This window comes from Salvelinus alpinus, chromosome 24 (assembly GCF_045679555.1).
Source record: "Salvelinus alpinus chromosome 24, SLU_Salpinus.1, whole genome shotgun sequence".
NCBI lineage: Eukaryota > Metazoa > Chordata > Actinopteri > Salmoniformes > Salmonidae > Salvelinus > Salvelinus alpinus.
In genome coordinates, this window is record NC_092109.1 from 29,431,874 (window position 1) to 29,450,431 (window position 18,558).

At 41.6% G+C, this 18,558-nt stretch overlaps 2 protein-coding genes across 3 annotated transcripts; both read left to right on the forward strand.

The window, feature by feature from the left end:
* Positions 1-1,240: 1,240 nt before the first annotated feature.
* On the forward strand, positions 1,241-7,200 carry LOC139552522 (fermitin family homolog 3-like). The gene is made up of 15 exons (XM_071364329.1): positions 1,241-1,406; positions 2,083-2,207; positions 2,789-3,022; positions 3,135-3,254; positions 3,388-3,556; positions 3,662-3,764; positions 3,880-3,987; positions 4,110-4,244; positions 4,767-4,816; positions 5,146-5,270; positions 5,555-5,661; positions 5,853-6,068; positions 6,188-6,312; positions 6,428-6,569; positions 6,718-7,200. The coding sequence occupies exons 2-15, from the start codon at positions 2,084-2,086 to the stop codon at positions 6,895-6,897; spliced, it is 1,938 nt and encodes a 645-aa protein (XP_071220430.1). The 5' UTR covers positions 1,241-1,406; position 2,083; the 3' UTR covers positions 6,898-7,200.
* Positions 7,201-10,585: 3,385 nt separating this feature from the next.
* Positions 10,586-18,558, forward strand: LOC139552524 (histone acetyltransferase KAT5-like). 2 transcript variants are annotated; one of them, XM_071364332.1, is made up of 15 exons: positions 10,586-10,663; positions 10,771-10,837; positions 11,269-11,337; positions 11,500-11,762; positions 12,489-12,557; positions 13,992-14,174; positions 14,287-14,367; positions 15,074-15,139; positions 15,359-15,607; positions 16,347-16,436; positions 16,529-16,669; positions 16,818-16,911; positions 17,067-17,226; positions 17,309-17,390; positions 17,498-18,558. In XM_071364332.1, exons 1-15 carry the CDS (start codon positions 10,640-10,642, stop codon positions 17,630-17,632), a joined length of 1,773 nt encoding a protein of 590 aa, XP_071220433.1. In that variant the 5' UTR covers positions 10,586-10,639; the 3' UTR covers positions 17,633-18,558. The 2 variants fall into 2 exon arrangements, with proteins under 2 accessions (XP_071220433.1, XP_071220434.1); XM_071364333.1 differs by having other exon boundaries at positions 11,500-11,636.

The following is an 18,558-nucleotide window of genomic DNA, read 5'->3' on the forward strand; positions in this document are numbered from 1 at the left end:
TTTGTGTCTGTGGTTATGTCCTTACTCTTTTCCAACTGGGAAACCCCTCAAAGCATATTCAGATTGTGCTAATCTGCATGGATTTGCAGACTGCTTAAAAAAAATATGTTCCACTTTTTAAACTGAACAAAAATATAAATGCAACATACGCCAATTTAAAAGATTTTACTAAGTTACAGTTCGTATAAGGAAATCAATCAATTTAAACAAATTCATTAGGCCCTAATCTATGGATTTCACGACTGGGCAGGGTATAGGCCCAGCCAATCAGAATTTGTTTTTCCCCACAAAAGGCCTTTTATTACAGACAGAATTAGACCTCAGTTTCATCAGCTGGCTGGTTTCAGATGATCCTGCAGGTGAAGAGGGCGGATGTGGAGGTCCTGGGCTGGCGTGGTTACACGTGGTCTGAGGTCATGAGACCGTTTGGACTTACTGACAAATACTCTAAAATGACATTGGAGGCTGCTTACGATAGAGAAATTAACATTCAATTCTCTGACAACAGCTGTGGTGGACATTCATGCTCACTCCCTCAACTTGAGACATCTGTGGTGTTGTGTGACAACTGCACGTTTTTAGATTGGCCTTTTATTGTCCCCAGCAAAAGGGGCACCTGTGTAATTATCATGCTGTTTAATCAGCTTCTTCATATGCCACACCTGTCAGGTATTATCTTGGCAAAGGAGAAAGGTTCACTAACGGACTGAAACAAATGTGTGGCCAAAATCTGAGAGAAATAAGATTTTTGTTAATATGGAAAATGTCCAGGGTCTTTTATTTCAGCTCATGAAACATTACATGTGTTTATATTTTTGTCCAGTATAAATGTATGAGAAGTATTTATCCAATGCCCTGAAAACAAACCTTGACCTTATGACAAGACTTGCCATTTTTATGCATCTTAATCTTGATCTATTTTGATCGTAATCTCATGATTTGCCTCTAATGAACCACTAGAGGGCATTACTCACCAAGCCCTCAGGAGTGTCTCAAAATCACCCTACCTACCCGTTCACAAACTAGCCAAGTTCTCATCATGATATAAAAAATGGTAGCATACATATTTTAGATGGCAACTAATCAAGTTGTTCTAACTATCCCAATTCCAATATGTGTTTACTAGTTGATTTTATTTGTACAGCCTATGCAAAACGATTGTCTCACATGTTTCTCAGAAACAATATCTGATGATAAACTCCCCCTTAAAGAAAAATGGCATGCAAAAGCGGAACAGTTATTGCTCTCTTGACATTTGCTCACACACAGGATGAGACCGCAGCAACTAAGACGTTGTGAGAGAGACGGGAGGAAGTAACAGGCAGATTTCACAAGCTGCAAAGAAAGGCAGAGGCAGAGGGCACCTGTTGTTTGACTGAATAAAATTAGTTTGGGACTACAACTAGGTAAGGGAACAACAATTTCCTGTCAGGGCAGAGAGTAGAAATATGCTATAGGAAATTAAGACAGGGTGATGTTGAGGAACAGACTCTGAATAGTTAATTACTGATGTAACATTATATTATGCCTATGATAGCCTAAAAGTAAAGAAAGGACAGATAGAAAAGATTGGATAGGAGTATGGGTGTTATTGAACAGATGATTGAGAAAGGGGTCATTCATTTACAGGAAGTAATACGGTTTTGGTTTCCTATCTTATAATTACAACATAATGAGGTTTATGCTAGTACTTCATTTCAATATATTTTAATGTGGGGGTTTGCTAAGAGGGTCACGTGCAGAGCAGACAAGATTTTTCCTGTAGTTTTATTCACTGTATTACCTGATCTCACCCTTTTTTGTCTGATCTAATAACCATACATTGTCTATCAATGTTCAGTATTTCACTTGCAATGAGAAAACAATAATTTTAGCTTTAATTGAAAAGTATTTTAATAATGGGTGTTTCTATCTTAAATGTGTTAATGCAGATGGATTTATTACCACTATAATACAGCACCTTAAAAATGGGAGTTGATCGTTAGTTCTATGATGTAACATCAGCTATCACAATTAACACCTGATAATTGAGTGATAATTGTTCACTGTGCTGATGAGTGCTATATTTTCCCTCTCTGTAAGTATGGCTGCCTGGGATCTGTCTGTGACAGTGGAGGAGCTTGGCCCAGAGGCCCCACCCCTCAAAGTTAGCGTGACCTCAGACCTGCACATTGGTGGCGTCATTCTCAAAATTGTTGAGAAGACACGTGAGTTCCCTACCAATATACACTTCAACTTCCATCCATCTTGGTAGTATATTAAAGAGAATAGTATATTTAAGCAACGAGGCCCGAGGGGGTGTGTTATATGACCAATATACCACAGCTAAGGGCTGTTCTTAGGCATGACGCAAGTTCCTGGACACAGCTCTTAGCTGTGTTATATTGGCCATATATCCCAAACCCCTGCGGTGCCTTATTGCTATTATAAACTGGTTACCAACGTAATTAGAGCAGTAAAAATTAATGTTTTGTCATACCCGTAGTACATGGTCTGATATACCACGGCTGTCAGCCAATCAGCATTCAGGTCTTGAACCACCCAGTTTATCACTTCAGATTGCATATGAACATCTATTTCATATACAACCGTGGGGTGTAGAGTATTAAGTTATTATTCCTTCATACTCCACAACATCTGTAAGTCAGACAAAACAACATTCAAAATATCTATGCAAATAAAAACAACAGACTGTACTGTATTTGGCTGAGAGTCAAATATGATCACCACCAGGCACCATAGATGTGTTTATATACATCATTGCCAGACACCTCTCTGTCCACTCCAGAGATAAAGAAGGATTGGTCAGACCATGCCCTGTGGTGGGAGCAGAAGCAGCAGTGGCTGCTCCGACCATCTTGGACCCTTGAGAAGTATGAGATCCATGCCGACGCTCGCCTGAGCCTCACCCCCCAGCACAAGCCTCTAAGACTGGGCCTACCCAATGGGACAACCCTGAGGCTTCAGGCCTGCTTCTCTCGTCCAGTCTTCCAAACGGTCATTGGGGTCTGTCATCTGCTGAGTAAGTAAATATATGAAGAAGAGTTCCCACCTAAATAAAGTAAGAGATTCTTCTTATTGTTGCAGATGTTAATCCGTATCCCCTTACACTGCTTCCCTCTGGTCATCCTCAGACCTGCGTCACCCAGAGGAGCTGTCGTTGTTACGGCCAATGGAGGTGAAGAAAAAGAAAAAAGACAAGGAGGCAGAAGAGGAAGTAGTATACGATCTAACAGGCCTTCGGACCTCATCAGGTAGGTCCAGTCGAATTGGAGGTACACTTCAAATTTCTAAATGCCTGTGTAACATTCCATACAGTATCTTTCACTGTACAGCACATACCAAATACTGTGTAACATATCTTAACTGCATGTGTAATAACGACAGGTCCAGCTCACACCCTGTCCAATGGCATGCCTATGCACTTTGCTGACTCACTGCAGACTGAGGCTGTGTATAAGATGTTGTCTGTCAGCCTACCTGCACCTGCTCCTGAGACTATCACCAAGATGCCCCGTCCCACCAGCCTTATGGACAAGGCACAAGTTCACAGCAGGTGCGTGTCTTGTTTATGTGGGCACAGCATACATAGATATGTTTATGTAGGTTACTCTGTGCGATAGAGGGTGTAATTAAATCTGTGTTTTCTTATTTTCTTTAGATGGCTGGATTCGTCTCGTTCTCTGCTCCAACAGGGAGTGCAGGAGCATGACAGGCTGCTACTACGCTTCAAATACTACTGCTTCCATGACCTGGATCCCAAGGTAGGCCTGCACCAGACTTTCTGAGGGGCTATCGATTATTTCCTTTGTTTACCTCATGGTGGCCATGAATTTGAATTTGAATCTGTCACTTTATCTACCTTGTCTCCGTCTCCAGTATGATGCGGTACGTCTGACCCAGCTGTATGAGCAGGCTCGCTGGGCCATCTTGCTGGAGGATGTTGACTGCACAGAGGAAGAGATGATGCTCTTTGCTGCCCTTCAGGTAAACAACGACTGATTGAAATGTCACCAAAGGTTTTTCCCTGTCTGTGACACATTGCTTACCTTCTCTTTCACAATGTTATACGTTTGTGTATGTGCTTTGTGTGTGTACACTATCCTCAGTACCACATTGGTAAGGTGTCTCTGTCAGAGCCCCAGCCGATGACATCATGTCCTGCCATGGATGATCTTGACTCTGCCCTTCAGTGTTTGGAGGTGAAGATGGAAGCGGAGGAGAGCATCACTGCGGACATGCTGGTTAGTGCCTCTGAGTCGGAAAAGGCTATACGGACACTCCTGACCTGCAAACCAATTTTTCATCTCAGAATTGGTTAAAATTAGGTTACGGTTAGAGTTAAGGTTAAGGGTTTGGTTACGGTTAGGGTTAGGGTTAAAGGAAAATTCCACTCAAAAACTATCTTTTGGTATTTGTTTCATTAGTCCATTGTTGATATAGTCCCAAAATGTTTTGCATGTCAACGATCAAGTTTTCAAGATATATAACTTTCAAAATGCAGAAATACAGCGGTATGATGCATTTAGCCGGTATGATGCATTTAGCATCATATTGCATCATATGATGCAAAATGCAACCAACCGGCTGTATTTCAGTATTTTTAAAGTGATATATCTTGAAAACTTGATTGCTGACATGCAAAACACTATACTGTAACGGTCTGTAGCTGTGACCATAGCTGATTTGTAAGGCAGCAGGAAAGAAGTTGAATTGCAACTGCACATGAAAACACAAAATAGACACGTGATTTTATCTCTACACAGGAAACAATGACAGTAGCACCAGAGCTGCAGGACTACTTGAAAATCTTCAGGTAAGATGGGTTGACAATGTACATCATTGCTGGCTGGCTGAATGCCCTCTGATTTCAGATCCATCTTTCTGCCGGTGACAACCTTTTCCTGCCTTGGATTTTAGATTGGATATCGATCACGCAAGATATATGAGGCTTTCGGATAGTCTTGAGGAGTTTTTATGAGACATACTCACCCACACACTCCCAAGCAAACACACACTCCGATGCAGCCACAGTTATATTGACATGCACACTCACACACATTCAACTGCATACCCTTTCCAAAGTTGCAGAAAAACGTTATCGTTTTAGTAATACTTGGTTTTATCTCACTTTCTCCGACCTAGACCAAAAAGACTGACACTAAAGGGCTATAAGCAGTTCTGGTTCGCATTCAACAACACATCCATCTCCTACTACAAGAGTAAAGAGGAGAGCCTCAAGGAACCCATTCAGCAGATGAACCTCAAAGGTAAAATGCACTGACATACGCTGTTGGGAAACTGCACACCTAGCTACATGCACATACACTCAGCCCACATTTTCACATACGACCACAACCACACAAGCTGTTACCACTGCAAAGATGTGTACATACAGCATCCATTCTAGTACATAGAGCTTCAGAAATGACATTCGACACAAGATTTCACTTCTGGGTCAATCAATATTATTCTAGATATAATGAATCGCTGATGACTTCAATAAGCCAAGTGAGTCTAACCTGGCCACTTAAGACACTGGTGTGCTCCCCAGGCTGTGAGGTGGCCCCAGACGTTAGTGTGGCTGGTCAGAAGTTCTGCATCAGACTGCTGATCCCTGGGGCTGAGGGCATGAACGAAGTCTACCTACGCTGTGAGAATGTAAGGAACTCAACTCTCAGCTCACTCGGTTTAGAGAATTCTTCCCATGAATGAGAAGCTATTCATATCATCCTATGCAACCTTTTCCAAGGAATAGACTCAACAGCTACATATCAATGTACTAAGTCCTGCTATGTCATGCTCGGCTATGGTATATTTCCATCTTATGTCCATTAATCTCCTGTCACTAGGAGCTGCAATACAGCAGGTGGATGGCAGCTTGCCGTTTAGCCTCCAAAGGGAAGACACTAGCAGACAGCTCTTTCTCTAGTGAGGTGCAGAATATCCAGTCCTTCTTGGCCATGCAGCGAACCAACCCTGGGGCCAATACTGCTCAGACTGATGACAGCATCAACACATACAGCCTTGTATCCCCACGCTACCACAAAAAGTACAAAGCCAAACAGGTAAGAGTCATGACGATCTGGGGGATACTCGCATAATATTACAGAATGTATGATAATAGAAGCAACCATAACGTTCAAACTTGACTCCAGTGATTCTAACCATTCCTCTGTTCTGTCAGCTAACTCCGCGCATCCTGGAAGCCTATCAGAATGTGGCCCAGCTCCCTCTAACAGATGCCCTCCTCAGGTTTCTTCAAATCTGGCAGGGTCTACCTGACTTTGGGGTGTCCTATTTTGTGGTGAGGTGAGTACTTGTCCTTTTGTCAAATATTTTCCATCTATCCGCCTTGTCAGCATAGCACTAAATCTTTTCTCACTTAAAATGACCCAAGTTCTACACATTTCCTGTATAATCACAGGTTTAAGGGATGCCGTAAAGATGAAGTCCTTGGGGTCACCAACAACCGTCTCATCCGCATTGACCTCAGCATAGGAGATGTGGTGAAGACATGGAGATACAACACCATGAGGCAGTGGAATGTCAACTGGGATATTCAACAGGTAAGACTGTCTGTCTAATGTGTCTTCATCTATATCTTACTAGGTCTGTCTACTGTGTTGTATCAAATATGTACCAACTAATTATGACTTAAATGTTTATCTGAAGAAGACCTATAAGTGGAATCGAAACCTCTTTTCTTTATTCCAGATGGCCATTGAGTTCAATGGCAATGTGAACATTGCCTTTAGCTGTGTGACTGCAACCTGCAAGATTGTGCACGAGTACATTGGGGGCTACATCTTCATGGCCACACGCACCAAAGAGCAGGCCGAGGTGTTGAACCAGGAGCTCTTCTTCAAGCTGACTGGTGGTCATGAAGCCATCTAAACATCCATGAATATCTGTATCTCAGAATGAATCTCTTCAAGGTTTTATGTTACATGGACATGCAGTATTAGAACAGGTTGTCAGAGTGACCAAGACTTTCAATGGGAAAGTGGTTAGTTGAACACGTTCTGCATAGGCTACCATTTCCACAACTCAGAATTGTATTGTTATTACTCGACCATACAATATGTTTTTCTGACTTTATAAAAGTCAATTGCATTTTTAAATGTTTGTGTGTTCTTGTATTGAAATGTATTCAATAGGCTACATAGATAATATTAAATGAATGGCAAGCAAAAAAAATTGCTTATTATTTGCTCTGTTGTTGTGGTTGTTAAAAATAATAAGATGTAAAAGGTGCACATTTATCACCAAGGCATAAAGCCTAATGGAAGGATGGAGGCAGGCCATAGAAGTCAGATTTTTTTTGTGGCCGACGGGGGAAACTTTTATCCCGCACTGCAGATGGCTATATCGGTTTTGTTGTTGTTATTATTCCGATTTTTCAGGGGGTTGCTGCAGCACCCTCAGCACCCCTACTTTCCATGGCTATGAGGCAGACCTACATTCACAGTCAGTCACAAAGGCTGTTTTAGGCTTATCTCACAGGAAACCACATAGGTCTCCTGCTACAGTGCATACTGCCTAAAGACCTAAGAGAAACTAAAGTATATGGCAGCTATAGTCTTCTGTAGTGCATTTCATATAGACTGTAGTAGAAGAACACTTTGGAAGAAGACCAACAGCTGCAGAATTTGTATTTAGGACTGAATAATTCAGCTTTATTAGTTTCAATTTTTATTAGTCGTACATTGAGCTCCAAAGTATGTTTTGTTGTGGTTTTGGCTCTGTACTCCCACACTTTGGATTTGAAATGATACAAGGACTTTGAGGTTAAAGTGCAGACTGTCAGCTTTAAATTGAGGGTATTTTCATTCAAATCTGGTGAACCGTTTAGAAATGAAAGCACTTTTTGTACATAGTTCCCCCCATTTTAGGGGACTAAAAGTATTGGGACAAATTCCCTTATATGTGTAGTAAAAAGTGAAGTATTGTTAACAAAAATGCCCCCATAAAGAAAATGAAGATTAAAATAGGTTCAGCCCCTGGTTCGACCGTGATCTTGCAGAGTTACTCCACCTCAAGAATTGCATTTGGCGAAAGGCTTGGCACACGCATACTTAGGCTGACGGGCTCTCGTTCAGGCAAATAAGAAATAAGTGCACTCAGGCTATCTGGAAGGCCAAAGTTAGTTACTTTAAGGAGCAGTTCTCTCTCTGTGGGTCTAAACCCCAAGAAGATCTGAAGAACGGTTAAAGACCTGGAGAATAAACCCTCCTCCTCACAGCTTCCCATGTCCCTTAATGTTAATGATGTTGTTATTACTGACATGAAGCACATGGCTGAGCTCTTTAATCACCACTTCATTAAGTCATTTGACTCAGCCATGCCTCCTTGTCCGTCCAACATTTCCTCATCTCCCACCCCTTCTAATGCGGCTATCCCCACTGCTTCTCCCTCTTTTTCCCCTACCCCGCTACAAAGTTTCTCCCTGCAGACAGTCACTGAGTCCGAGGTGCTAAAGGAGCTCCTTAAACTTGACACCCAAAAAACATCTGGGTCAGATGGTTTAGACCCTTTCTTCTTTAAGGTTGCTGCCCTTATCATCGCCAAGCCTACCTCCGACCTTTTTAACCTGTCTCTGCTTTCTGGGGAGGTTCCCATTGCTTGGAAGGCAGCCACGGTTCGTACTTTATTTAAAGGGGGAGATCAAGCTGATCCTATTTCTATTTTGCCCTGTTTATCAAAAGTGTTGGAAAAACTTGTCAATAATCAACTGACTGGCTTTCTTGATGTCTATAGTATTCTCTCTGGTATGCAATCTGGTTTCCGCTCAGGTTATGGATGTGTTATTGCAACCTTAAAGGTCCTCAATGATGTCACCATTGCCCTTGATTCTAAGCAATATTGTGCTGCTATTTTTATTGACTTGGCCAAAGCTTTTGATATGGTAGACCATTCCATTCTTGTCGGCCGGCTAAGGAGTATTGGTGTCTCTGAGGGGTCTTTGGCCTGGTTTGCTAACTACCTCTCTCAAAGAGTGCAGTGTATAAAGTCAGAAAATCTGCTGTCTCAGCCACCGCTTTTCACAGATGGAGTACCCCAAGGCTCAATCCTAGGCCCCACCCTCTTCTCAATTTACATCAACAATATAGCTCAGGCAGTAGGAAGCTCTCTCATCCATTTATATGCAGATGATACAGTCTTATACTCATCTGGCCCCTCCCAGGATATTGTGTTAAATGCTCTACAACAAAGCTTTTTTAGTGTCCAAAAAGCTTTCTCTATCCTTAACCTTGTTCTGAACACCTCCAAAACAAAGGTCATGTGGTTTGGTAAGAAGAATGCCTCTCTCCCCACAGGTGTGATTACTACCTCTGAGGGTTTAGAGCTTGAGGTAGTTACCTCATACAAGTACTTGGGAGTATGGCTAGAAAGTACACTGTCCTTCTCTCAGCACATATCTAGACTTGATTTCCTCTATCGTAATCACTCCTCTTTCAGCCCAGGTGCCAAACTAACCCTGATTCAGATTACCACCCTACCCATGCTAGATTACAGAGACATAATTTGTATAGGTAAGGTAAGGGCAGGTAAGGGTTCTCTCGAACGGCTAGATGTTCTTTACCATTCGGCCATCAGATTTGCCACCAATGCTCCTTATAGGACACATCACTGCCCTCTGTACTCCTCTGTAAACTGGTCATCTCTGTATACCTGTTGTAAGACCCACTGGTTGGATGCTTATTTATAAAACCCTCTTAGGCCTCACTCCCCCCTATCTGAGATATCTACTGCAGCCCTCATCCTCCACATACAACACCTGCTCTGCCAGTCACATTCTGTTAAAGGTCCCCAAAGCGCACACACATCCCTGGGTCTCTCCTCTTTTCAGTTCACTGCAGCTAGCGACTGGAACAAGCTGCAACAAACACTCAAACTGGACAGTTTTATCTCAATCTCTTTATTCAAAGACTCAATCATGGACACTCTTACTGACAGTCGTGGCTACTTTGCGTGATGTATTGTTGTCTCTACCTTCTTGCCCTTTGTGCTGTTGTCTGTGCCCAAAAATGTTAGTACCATGTTGTTGTTATGTTGTTACCATGCTGTGTTGTTGTCTTAGGTCTCTCTTTATGTAGTGTTGTGTTGTCTCTCTTGCCATGATATGTGTTTTGTCCTATATTTACATTTTATTTATTTTTAATTTTTAATCCCAGCCCCTGTCCCCGCAGGAGGCCTTTTGGTAGGCCTTTGTTGTAAATAAGAATTTGTTCTTAACTGACTTGCCTAGTTAAATAAAGGTTAAATAAATAACATATAAATAAAAAGTTAACATGACCTTTATGAATTATGATGCATGTATGTGGTTCATGTGTTTTTTTTATTACATACTGTTTCAAAATTCTAAAAAAGTGACGTTAGTTGATGAAGATTATCTCATAGAACAAAACGTCTCCTACGCCTGTGTTCAACACAGACCTTATTGTCGTCATTTATAACATAAAACTACAAAAACGCCATTAATTTCTACATAGGTTTTATCTAAAGAACCATGACTGAAGTAGAGCCTACAAAAAGACGCCATTAACATATATCTCTATAATGGCACAGATACAAAGATGAGTCCTCTATCTATGTCCATTCCCCCATAACTCCTTGCGCGCTTCTATGTTCACAGATGACCAAAATGGCGGATTTGTCGGTGGGTACTCGATAATCCCAAATTGTTATACAATTACAACGTTTATATGTAGATGTGTGCCCTCGACTTTCATTAATATACATTTTCAATATATTTTCTTTCGACAGGTCGATGTTATCGAGGGCTGTCGGCTCCCTGTTCTCCGAAAAAATCAGGAAAACGAAGACGAGTGGCGTGAGTGTTGTCTCTTGGCTACCGCTAGTAGTGTAGCTAGCGCTACGCTAGCTGCATAATAAAACAACTGTCATGGCTGAATGTTTGAAAACACAAGCGGCTAGCTACGGCTAGTGGCAGATTGGAAACAAATGCGCTGGTTGTTTTACGGGGATTTAAAAATGCTTTCTACTTGTGTGTGAACGCTAGCTAGTTAGCTAACTACGTATTTTGATAGTGTGTGAATGCTGAAGTTACAGTTAGCTAGCTAACGTTATATTCACATGTGTGCGCTGTTCGTATTTACAATTTAACGTTGCCAACGTTAACTAGATGGCGTACTTGGCTATCTAGCTAGTTTCCTACCTAATGTATAAATTGGGACAGCGAAGATGCTCATTGCTTGGATAGGTATCGATATCTGTCATGTCGTGTGATGTTTTTCTTTGCAGCCCTGGCTGAAATTCTCAGTGTGAAAGAGATCCCTGGGAGGAAACTCTACTATGTCCACTATATTGACTGTGAGTAGCCTATGCTTCATGTAATTCAGAGTGAATGTGATTGTAATGTTCTGACATTGCCATCGGTGATCTTCACAGTAGAAGCACATGTACCAGTATGTCTAAATGTGGAAAACATTTGACTAGATGTATACGTGTTTGTGTCTCTGCTTGTGTTTAAAGTCAACAAGCGTCTGGATGAGTGGGTTACTCCGGAAAGGCTTGACATGAAGAAGCTACAGTTCCCTAAGAAAGAGGCTAAAACACCTACTAAGAACGGGCTTCCGGGTTCACGGCCCAGCTCCCCAGAGAGAGAAGTGGTAAGAGCGGCCGGAACTGGCCCCCAACATCCCCCCAGCCGGCCCCCCCAGCCGCAAGCCCAGCAGAAGTCTCTACCCACCAAGACTTCTATACCAGACTTTCAAGTGCTGCAACAACAAGTTCAGGTTTGGCAGTAGTGTCTTAAGCCCAGTCCTGGGAATTGTACCCTGATACTGACAACTAACATTGTCATTGTAACCTAGATGTTTTTAGTTTTTTTGCAGTTGTGCTTAATACTGAGATTTTGGACAGCCATCTTGTTTAAACCTGTACAATAAAGTACAACCTATTTTGTGAATACCATCATTTGGTATATAGTCTTTTGAAGCTATGATAATTTATTGAAATTAGACAGTTTGAAATTATTTATAGACTTTTGTTAAATGAAAATGCCACAATTGGTGCTTCATAAATTATTTCAAAGATCTTATAAAATGAAACGTCAAGTGGCTTCATTCAAGATTTCTGGTCTTGGCTCTGTGAGGAGACAGAAGTGGCAAAATGAAGCACCAGGGGATGTATTTCTTCTGTTTTATGATATATACATGCATTTTAGCCTAAAAAAAATGTAACTACATATTTGTACTCCGATAATGGTTGTTGACCTTTATATGGTCATTCATTTTTATTTTTATTTATACACTGGCTTATAAAGTAATTCTCAGGCATGTGCAAACCACATGTTTATTTTCAACTGCTTGAATATATGCTGTCTTGACTGATTATGCTTCTATTACAGTATTTAATGGAAAACATGATTAGTTTAGGTGAAAAACACAACTCAATGCTTGTGGAGTTTTGTGTGACTGTCAGTTAATCCCCTTCCTCTCTTCCTTTCTGTTCAAAATCAGAGGAAGAGTCTTGATCTCAACCTTCAGACTGCCACAGCACCTTCCAGAGGCAAAACCCTGCCCACACCGGTACAGCTTCAACTTACCCATTCTACACAGATCCATGATTAACTACTGTTTTGTCCACAAAGTCAGAATGGGTTCATAGCTAAATTTGAATAGTAACAACAACCAAATTTAGACTCACTCCAGCTATTTTTGAACTTACAGATGTATACTTCTAAAATCAAGGAAAAACATATTGCGAGTAGATCAGTGCTCAGACTGATCTCCAACACATTCCTAGTCGATCACCAAACATTCTGTAAAAAAAACTACAATCAGGCCTTGCGTTCCTATTATTTTTATTTTTTCCCACACTGATTGCACTAGGTGCACTTGATTCAGCAGCCCTAGCGGAGGTAGAACCTACCGGGTAGGTCCAGAGAGAAAATCAAGTGTACCTATAGGCCTACCGCTGGCCAAACAGAACTCAGATCATGTCTGCACAGTTTACTCGAGCCATAGTCTAAAAAGAAGCCTCGAACGCACAGCAAAGTTGATACTGTGAGATTTCAAAACTTTTAAAACCTTGACAAGAGAGACGAATACAGCAAAGAGCTGCTGTTTTTGAGTAAGTTGTTGTTCAGCACTGTCAACACTTTTATAAGCCATAATGCGTATTCTCCCTACTTCCACTCACGCTACAACCAGCACTGCATCTGCAATGAATGAGTACAGTAAAGTGTTCCGATAAGCTTGCGTTATTATTAGCGGCTTGTCTTTCTTTTTTTTCTTTTTTTGTTGTTGAATATTTCACTTTTTCTGGTCGTAGGAGTAACAACATTAATTGGTGCATGAGGCAGAAATAATGCAGTGTGACTTGAGTATCGCCATCAGCTGGAAGACCATGTCCCTTTTCTCAGCAGAGGGAGGGAGAGAGGAGGGAAGGTGAGTCAGGTAAGGCAGCCTCACCCCTCCTCCCTCTCTCCCGTCAGACTGAACATCAGATGCAGGCCATCAGTCCAGTAAAAAAAAAAAAAGCTATTTATTATGCTCACTCAACTTGTTGTGTTACTTGTGAGACTAAGCTATCTATTACCAGTGTTTAAATGTAATTTCAAAATGGTCTGGGAAGAGCATTGGTAGGGCAAATGAAGCATAGCCAATATGCGGTGGTAAAGGAATTGGGCCTATAGCCTACTGCACTAACATCATTGCTACAGAACTGTTTTTAATTGGTTAATGTTGCATAGGCTTTAAAAAAATCTGAGTGGTGATCTCGGCTTGCATTTTGACTCAAAGGTTTGTGACCTCTGGATAATATGATAAATGATATTGTTGGCTGGGTTTTTCCCTCCGGCCCTAGAATATGACTGGTAATGTAAAAGATGGCTATAACACCTTGGTTATGCTTGTGGTGTGGTTGGCATTTGAAATTCCATCAACATAATCTTAAGAGATTAATTCAATGTCTTGGGCAGACATGAAAAAAACTCATTCCATGTTTCGCCTCTCATACAGAAGAGGAAAGCAGAGTCTGTGTCCCTGGCAACACAGGTGTCCCCGGCAACCCCCATGCCATCCTTGCCAGGTTTGGCTGAAGCCTCCCAGGTGTCAGTTTACCCTGCTGTGAGGGACACCAACACTTTCAACCTCAAATCTAATGCCCACGATGATCACGAGCAGCTTACCTCACTCACCACGGTACACCAACATTTTATAACTTTGCCCTTCTGTAATGATCAATCTCTAGCCTCCCACTATTACTGTGTGTCTGTGTTTTGACTTCTTATCCCCTCTTTTCAAATCTTCCCAGAATGGTACTGCCCGTCGCCCCATGCCCAATCAACCAGGCAGGAAGAGGAAGCAGCCCCCCAACTGTGGGGGAACCGATGAGGTATGGAACACTTAAGGGATGATGACCATTTGTTTCTCTAATCGACTCATTAGTTGCTCTTGTTTCAACTGTAGACCATCTCTTCTCCCATCATTCACATTTATAGATTAACACACTTTAGCATTATACTGGCATCAACAATGAATTCTTATGTTTAGCTTCCTTTTTTAGCTGAAACGCATAAAAAATAAATCAGATTTTCACACAGGATAAAGCACAATAATATCCAGTTAGGGCTAGGGCCCTTACTACATTGACAAGTCTGAGCCGGGATACTGGACTAGTGTTGACTCTTACTGTCCTTGACCTATATGTCTATCTTTCATGGTTATATGGTTTCAGTTAGACAGTAATCTGTTTCAGAAGCCTGTGCTAGCATCAGGACAAGCACATTTTCAACAATTTTACTTGCAGCATTGTAGTGATCGTGTGAGGAAGCAAAATTGGGTTTTACATAATTATTTGTATGAACTCAGGAATGATCAACTATTGTGATTTATTGCCTTTCCGTTTAATGTTAAGATATCCCTCCCCAAATTAACAAGGAACGAAAGAACAGGTCAATATAATTTATAAAGAAATCTCCATGTTGACCTTTAACCATTGAGTTGTCCTGTATTGGTATAATTAGTATAAACGTGAATAATTTTCCGCCCCTCTTAAATCCGTTTCCAAAATCCTTCTAATCTGCTTGTTTTTCTGCTAGATAATTAAGGTTTTCCAGTATAACAACAGCCCTCGATGTGCCAATGTCTATCTGCCGCCAGGAGAGGTCCGTCTCATTTCCTTCTCATTGCCTGTGTGTCTTTGTTTCTGGAATTATTTTAAAGGTTATGGCCTTCGATCAGACCTTTATTTCATGAGAGAGCTATTTCTCAGTGTCTGGTTTTGTTTAGCTGTAAAAACTGCCTATGTTTAATCAAGGTTCTAACACAATGCATCAGATATGGAATACTATTGTTCTCTTCCCTTTCCTACTATTTTGTATCAGGACTCGCAGGACAGCTCCGATGGCATCCCCTCTGCCCCTCGCATGACCGGCAGTCTGGTGTCGGACCGTAGCCATGACGACATTGTCACGCGTATGAAGAACATTGACTGCATTGAACTGGGCCGCCACAGGCTGAAGCCCTGGTACTTCTCCCCCTACCCACAGGAACTGACCACATTGCCTATTCTCTACCTCTGCGAGTTCTGCCTCAAGTACCTCAAGAGCCTTAAGTGTCTGCAGAGGCATCTGGTGAGATGCTACATAAGAATATCTCAATGTAATGTGTGTAATACCATCACAAGAGACAGGGTTGATGTGCAGTCATGGTATTGTTTGAGCTACAGAAGACCAGGGGTCAACCAACTAGCTAGGCTGAGCTAAGGGATATAGCTACACTGAGTATACAAAACATGAATGTTCTTTCCATGACATAGACTGACCAGGTGAATCCAGGTGAAAGGTATAATCACTTATTGATGTCACTTGTTAAATCTACTTCAATCAGTGTAGATGAAGGGGAGGAGACAGGTTAAAGATGGATTTTTAAGCATTGACACTATTAAGACATGGATTGTGTATGTGTGCCTTCCAGAGTGTGAATGGGCAAGACAAAAAAAATGTTAAGTGCTATTGAACGAGGTATGGTAGTAGGCCCCAGGCGCACCGGTTTGTGTCAAGAACTGCAACGCTGGTGGGGTTTTCACGCTCAATAGTTTCCTGTGTGTATCAAGAATGGTCCTCCAGCCAACTTGGCACAACTGTGGAAAGCAATTGGTGTCAACATGGGCCAGCATCCACTTGACACCTTGTAGAGTCCATCCCCTGACAAATTGAGGCTGTTCTGAGGGCAAAAGGGGGCACAGCTCAACATTAGAAATGTGTTCCTAATGTTTGGTATACTCCGTGTATATGTCCACTAGGGGCTTGGATACAGATCCACCATGTTTATGCATGTGATCCCATATTATTCTCCTGCTCTCTCATCTAGACCAAGTGTAATCTTCGGCATCCCCCTGGCAATGAGATCTACCGCAAGGGCACCATCTCCTTTTTTGAAATAGACGGCAGAAAAAACAAAGTGAGTAAAGTCCATGATCCTCCCAGCTGCATGGTTATTCTGAGATTCATTGAGATTCTCGCTTCACAACTCGTTTCTCCCATGTTTGCCAGACATACTCTCAGAACCTGTGTTTACTGGCCAAGTGTTTCCTGGACCACAAGACGCTGTACTATGACACAGACCCCTTCCTCTTCTACGTCATGACAGAGTACGACTCCAAGGGCTTCCACATAGTGGGCTACTTCTCCAAGGTACACTGAACTCCCTTATATCCTGGTATTAGCAGGTAAATATCCACTGCTCACGAATATCAGCAATAATCCTATGAAATAATTCTATAGACATGTTGAAAATACATAAACTTTTTGCAGCTGACTTACCCATGCTTTCTGTGCACAGGAGAAAGAGTCGACAGAAGATTACAACGTGGCTTGTATCCTCACCTTACCTCCCTACCAGAGGAGAGGCTACGGCAAATTGCTCATTGAGTTCAGTAAGTGACATAACTGACTTTTTAAATATTGGATCTTGGTGTAAATGTGTACAACCATTGTACTTCTACCTCAGTGTCAAAATGATCTGTCGGAGTGTTGAAATGTGGCCATTCGGTATGCTGTAACTAAGGGTCTTATTTCTGTTGGTCTTCAGGTTATGAGCTGTCTAAGGTAGAGGGGAAGACGGGCACACCAGAGAAGCCTCTGTCTGACCTGGGGCTGCTCTCCTACCGTTCCTACTGGTCCCAGACGATCCTGGAGATACTCATGGACCTCAAGCCTGACAACGGGGAGAGGCCTCAGATCACAATCAAGTATGACTCTGTCCTGTTTGTTTTCTTTTATAGCTCAAGTTGCTTCTGTAACCTAATATCACATTGTCTTGTATATTTCCAGTGAGATCAGCGAGATCACCAGTGTGAAGAAAGAGGATGTCATATCTACACTTCAGTACCTAAACCTAATAAACTACTATAAGGTGAGTGTAGAGTGCAGGGGACAGCACTTCAGCACTGTACTTTTAGCTGTTAAGGGAACAATCTTGATCAGCATATTTGAACCTCTTCTCTCCCTATGGTTTCTCAGGGCCAGTATATTCTGACTCTTTCAGAGGACATAGTGGAGGGGCATGAGAGAGCAATGCAGAAGCGTCATCTGCCCATCGACCCCAAATGCCTTCACTTCACCCCCAAGGACTGGAGCAAGAGGGGCAAGTGGTAGAACCCTGTCTGGTTCTCACTCTCCCTCTTACCACAGACTTTCCTGAAGCAATCAGGATGGAGAGCACCACAGATCTCCTCAGAGGGAGCTTCAATAGATTTATTTTTTCTTTCCCCTAATTGTCATCTGACCCTTTTTGTTGAAGATTTAAAAATGAACAAGAACTGTTTATTACCCATGTTTCATCTCATTGTTCTGTCTTTGAATGGTCCTAATTTCAGATTGAGGACTGAAACCCTCGGTTTCTTCAACTTCCTGGCACACTGTTGAAGGCACTCTTGGACTAGTCAGAATATGTGCTCATGTTAGTGAAAATCACTCCGTTATTGTTTTGGATGTAATCCTGGATTTTGACTACACGTCCAGTTTCATTGATCCAACACACAATGAGAACTACAGATCTAACTGTGCTTGTAATTGTATATACACTATCCTGTTTTATAAATGATTTTTAAAGTGGTGAAGCATTTCTGTATGTCAAATGTAATGTGCGGGATGCTCAGTACAGAAAATAAGCCATGTCGAACTGTTACAAGAATGTAAATGTGGATACATGTACAGTTCTGTCCTTTTTTTAAACTTGAATGTAAATGAACATGTTTGGCACTGTGTGTGTCATTTAATTTAATTACTATTTGCTGTACATTTGTGTGTATTAGGAATTTGTAACGAATGATTCATACTTTTTTGTGTTGTCGCTAATATTTAGTTATTTCCCTTCATATTTAAGTGCAAATTCAACATTGACTTGTTTTCTCAATTGTATTATCTGAACAGTGTATGGGTTTGTAAGTGGTTTAGAGTGGGGGAATGGGTGATTTAAAAAAAATTGGGAACACTGAAAGGTTATAAATCTAACAAACATGAGCTTTATATAAAAGCCTCGAGATGGATTTACACATATCTAATAAACTAGGACACTTTTA